The sequence below is a fragment of the Camellia sinensis genome, unplaced genomic scaffold (genome assembly GCF_055761805.1).
Source record: "Camellia sinensis isolate YWXY unplaced genomic scaffold, ASM5576180v1 Unanchor14, whole genome shotgun sequence".
NCBI classification, from domain to species: domain Eukaryota; kingdom Viridiplantae; phylum Streptophyta; class Magnoliopsida; order Ericales; family Theaceae; genus Camellia; species Camellia sinensis.
This window is the reverse complement of record NW_028129020.1, coordinates 6,308,844-6,313,339: the sequence shown is the minus strand read 5'-3', so window position 1 is coordinate 6,313,339 and position 4,496 is coordinate 6,308,844. Positions and strand designations below refer to the sequence as shown.

Below are 4,496 nucleotides of genomic sequence, written 5' to 3'. Positions count from 1 at the left end.
AAGATCCAGAAAAATTCTTTTTGCTTGGCTCGTCTTTGTCCAGCATTGAGAGAATAGAGGTTATGGAATTCTTAACCTCTAATATCGAAGTGTTTGCCTGGATACCGTATGACATGCCTGGCATTGACCCAAACTTCATCTGTCACTAACTGAACGTCCACCCAATTGCCAGATCGGTTATACAGCGCACTCGCAGATCAGCACTCCACCATGCCGAGATAGTGGCGGAAGAAGCGGGAAACTTGCTAGAGGCAGGAGCTATCAGAGAGGTGCACTACCCCAGATGGATCTCCAATACCGTAGTAGTCCCAAAGAAGAATGAAAAATGGCGTGTCTGCGTAGACTGCAAAACAGTCAACAATACATGCCTAAAAGACAGCTTTCTCTTACCGCCAATAGACCAACTGGTAGACCTGATGGCAGGACACAATTGACTTAGCTTCCTTGATGCGTACAGAGGTTACCATCAAATCGCTATGTATGAACCAGACCAGGAGGTCACATCCTTTACAATGCCTAGAGGATTGTACTGTTACAAGGACATGCCCTTTGGCCTAAAGAACGCAGGGGCAACATTCCAACGGATGGTCACCAAGATGTTCGAACCATTGTTAGGCAGAACAATGGAGGCTTACATCGATGACATGGTGGTCAAGAGCAAGGATGAGAAGGACCATCTCAGGGATCTAGATGAAATGTTCCAGATTCTGAAGAAGAACAAGTTGTGCCTAAATACATCAAAGTGTGCGTTCGGCGTAGGATCAGGCAAATTCCTAGGCTTCCTAGTGACCAACCGAGGTATAGAGGCAGACCCCTCTCAGATCAAAGCAATCCAGGATCTAGAGAGGCCCAACACAGTAAAAGAAGTGCAGCATCTCACTGGCCTAGCAGCTGCGCTCAACCGGTTCATAAGTCGGTCGTCAAACAGATGTCGACCATTTTTCCAAGCACTAAAGGCCAAGTTTGAGTGGGATGAAAAATGCGACCGCACCCTAAAAAGCTTGAAAGAATACATGTCTTCTCCATTATTGCTAGTAACCCCAATACCTGGAGAAGAGCTCTTTTTGTACCTGGCAGTTTCACAATACGCAGTCAGCGCGATGTTGGTCAGAGCGAAAGGAATCCAACACTTGCCCATCTTTTATGTCAGCAAGACCTTATTGGGCACAGAAACCAGGTACTTACCTTTGGAAAAACTGGCCTTAGCCCTGATGATGGCCTCTCAGAAATTGTCGCATTACTTCCACGCCCATACCATAATCGTCCTAACAGCTTTCCCATTAAAAGCTTTGTTTGAGAGGGCGAACTTTTCTAGGCGAATCTTGAAGTGGGCGGTAGAATTGGGACAATATGATATCAAGTTTCAACCCAGAACCGCAATAAAAGCTCAAGCTTTGGTAGACTTTATGGCAGAGTTCACGCCAGGAAGCCATCACATCTGCCCAGTTGACTTGACTGGTACAATCGAAATGGGGACGGAAAGTGCTGCAGGAAATGCACATCCGCTGCCACCACCACCGTCACCGTGAGAAGTGCCTTCACCATCACCATTATCACCTCCTCCATCAGATGGTGTTAAACCACCACTATTATCACTTTGAGTTGGAGTAGGAGTTGAGCTTTGAGAAGTGCGTCGAGCTTGATATCTATGGGTGCCACCACCATCGTTTCCATCGCTGCCATCGCCATTGCTGTCGTCACCACCACCACCACCACCACCACCATCTGAGACCAAATCTAGCCATTCAGAATTATCCACACCATCTAGTAAAGGATTTTCCCTTTCTTCTATCCATGGACTTATTGGATCATCTTCTTCAAATATGTAATCCAAGTTAATAGGATTAAAACTCCTATCAACCTCCTATTGGCTGTTTCTTTTAACATGTCTCAATTTTAATCTCATGTTGTAGGTGATGAAGACTAATCTTTGAATTTTCTTATATTTCAATCTATTCCTCGTCTTCGTATGGATGAGACTAAAAGTACTCCAATTACGTTCACAGTGAGATGATGTGGTGGTTTGACTTAATACTTTCACAGCTATTTTTTGAAGTTCAGGAGCACAACTGCCATGAATAATCCACCACTCAGCTGCACAAAATTACATTACACTGGATATAAGTCAAAATATGATAGAAAATTATTTAAGTATTTATATATTGTAAATTTGTAATTTTGAAAATAAAACCTGGATTTGATTGTTTCCATGCTCTTTGTGCTAAAAGAGTGCCAAAAGTTTCCTGTTTATCTCGAAACAGCAACAACTACAATTTGGACAATCATTACAAGTAACATTTGCAAAAGTAAATTATTACTATTAAAATTTAAATAATTGGTACATACTTGATTTGTTGCTTTCACTTGAGCATCCATATTAGGCTCCAGTCTGGTAATGACTTTTTTAAGTCCATCAATCACTTCTCTTATCATTTCATTGGATGAGGTAACACCATATTGGAATTGAGGATTTAAAAAATATCCTTCAAAAATAAGAAGACAATTAATAATTGTAAATAAACATACATTTTATAATTGAAATCGTAACACTTACCAGCCGCATGCAAATCTTGATACAATTGAAAAGACCATCGAGTATCAATAATTTTCCAATAGTCGGTGTAGTAGCGACAATCTCTTTTAATTGCCAACTTTGCTCTATCTATAGCTTCATATATGAAACCCATTGTTGGCTTCTCATCCCCATCAACCAACCTCAATACTCTGACTAGGGGCTCATGAACTTTACAAAGCTCTGTTGCTTTCTGCCAAAACTCCTTTCCCAAAATAATTTTTTTCACATTGTAAGGCTGCCCAGTCTTTGCCTTCCCCCATCTAGAATTCTTCCACTCATCACTATTAAACATAGCTCTCAATTGTTGTTTATATCTAACAATACTCTCAATGGCAATAAAATTTGTAGCAAATCGAGTGATGGCAGGTCGAATCAATTCTCTATCTCCAGTGAATTTTCTCATTAAATCCAACACCCATCCACTATTATAAATGAAATTGGTGATAGTTTTACCATCTTCAATCACCTTTGCTACACTTTTCTTATTGGCTATGTCTTTTAGCATGAGATCGATACAATGTGCTGAACAAGCTATCCAATATAAATGTTTTCTTTTTCTCATTAACATTTTACCGACAGCTTTCAATGCAGGTTCATTATCAGTTACCACTTGAACAACGTATTGTTCTCCAATTTCATCAACAACTTTATCTAACAACCCAAAATAATATTTTGCAGTCCTACTAATAATATTAGAGGCATCAATTGATTTGTGAAATATAGTACCTCTATTGCAGTACACTAAGAAGTTGATGATGTGTTACCGAGTTAGACTGCTCCAACCATCACACATGATGGATACACCTCTCTTTGCCCAAATTCCCTTAAATGATGCTATCCATTCTATCATTTCATCATGCTCCATGCCCAAATATACTTCAGAAACTTCATAAGCACTAGGACCCTTTACTCCTGGCCCTACTTCAGCAGCAATATCAAGCATGGGTTGTGTATACTCTGAATCAACTGCATTAAATGGAATACGATTATAGAGTATAAACTTGGACACTGCCCGTCCCAATCTCTCTTTTAACTTCTGTAAATTCATTGTAGAAATTTTCCGTTGCTTTGTACTCTTGCTCTTTTGGAGTTCTACATCCATTGCTCTCAACCTTGTTTCAGGAGCATTGGGCTTAATCCAATTACGTCCACTCCCACCAGTTTCACACACGGATTGTGATCGACGAAAAACATTAGCAATACCTGACCCTTTTGGCAATCTTTGACCACTACCCCCCGCACCAGAACTACCACCTGTATCGTATTGTGATCCATGACCTGCAACACCTCGTCTAAATTGTTGCCTTTCCTCCCATTGTTGTTGTGAACGAATACTTGCTTGTCTAGCCCTAGTCATCTCTGGATCAGAGTCAGAGTCATCATCTTGAAGATCTACAAAATCTCCCCATTCATCCTCATCATAAAGATCATCTCCCCTAATATGTGCTTCCAATTCAGCTTTTCTCTTTTGTTTGTCTGCTTTACTCATTTCCTTATTTTGTAAATGTTTCATCATTTCTTGCATCACGTCTCTACTAACATTAGGACAAGAATGCACTTGCCCCGTTTGATGTGCTAAATGTTGTTTGAAATGCGTAATCCCACCTTTAATGTGATGTCCACAAAATTTGCAAATAATATGATGCCAAGTGCCTTCAACTTGAGTTCCAAATTTCTAACCAATATCATCACTTAGGGGTTCATCATTGGCACCCTTTTGTCGTGGCATTTTTGAATTTGAATTCTGTATTACAAAAAAAAAAATCCAACCCCTATTTATTGTCACAGCACATTACAATAACAAATTTCGTCATTAAAAAGAAAAATTGTTGTCACAACACATTACAATAACAAAATAAAAATATTTATAATTAAATGTTAAATGAAATGATTATAAAAAAAATTCAACCACTATTTATAC

General features: G+C 39.5%; 1 protein-coding gene across 1 annotated transcript; it reads right to left on the bottom strand.

Moving 5' to 3' along the window:
- Window positions 1-2,320: 2,320 nt before the first annotated feature.
- Window positions 2,321-4,064, bottom strand: LOC145814979 (uncharacterized). The gene is made up of 4 exons (XM_082911947.1): window positions 3,380-4,064; window positions 2,555-3,226; window positions 2,384-2,483; window positions 2,321-2,345 (listed from the first exon to the last, which is right to left on the bottom strand). Exons 1-4 carry the CDS (start codon window positions 4,062-4,064, stop codon window positions 2,321-2,323), a joined length of 1,482 nt encoding a protein of 493 aa, XP_082768073.1.
- Between the last annotated feature and the right edge of the window lie 432 nt (window positions 4,065-4,496).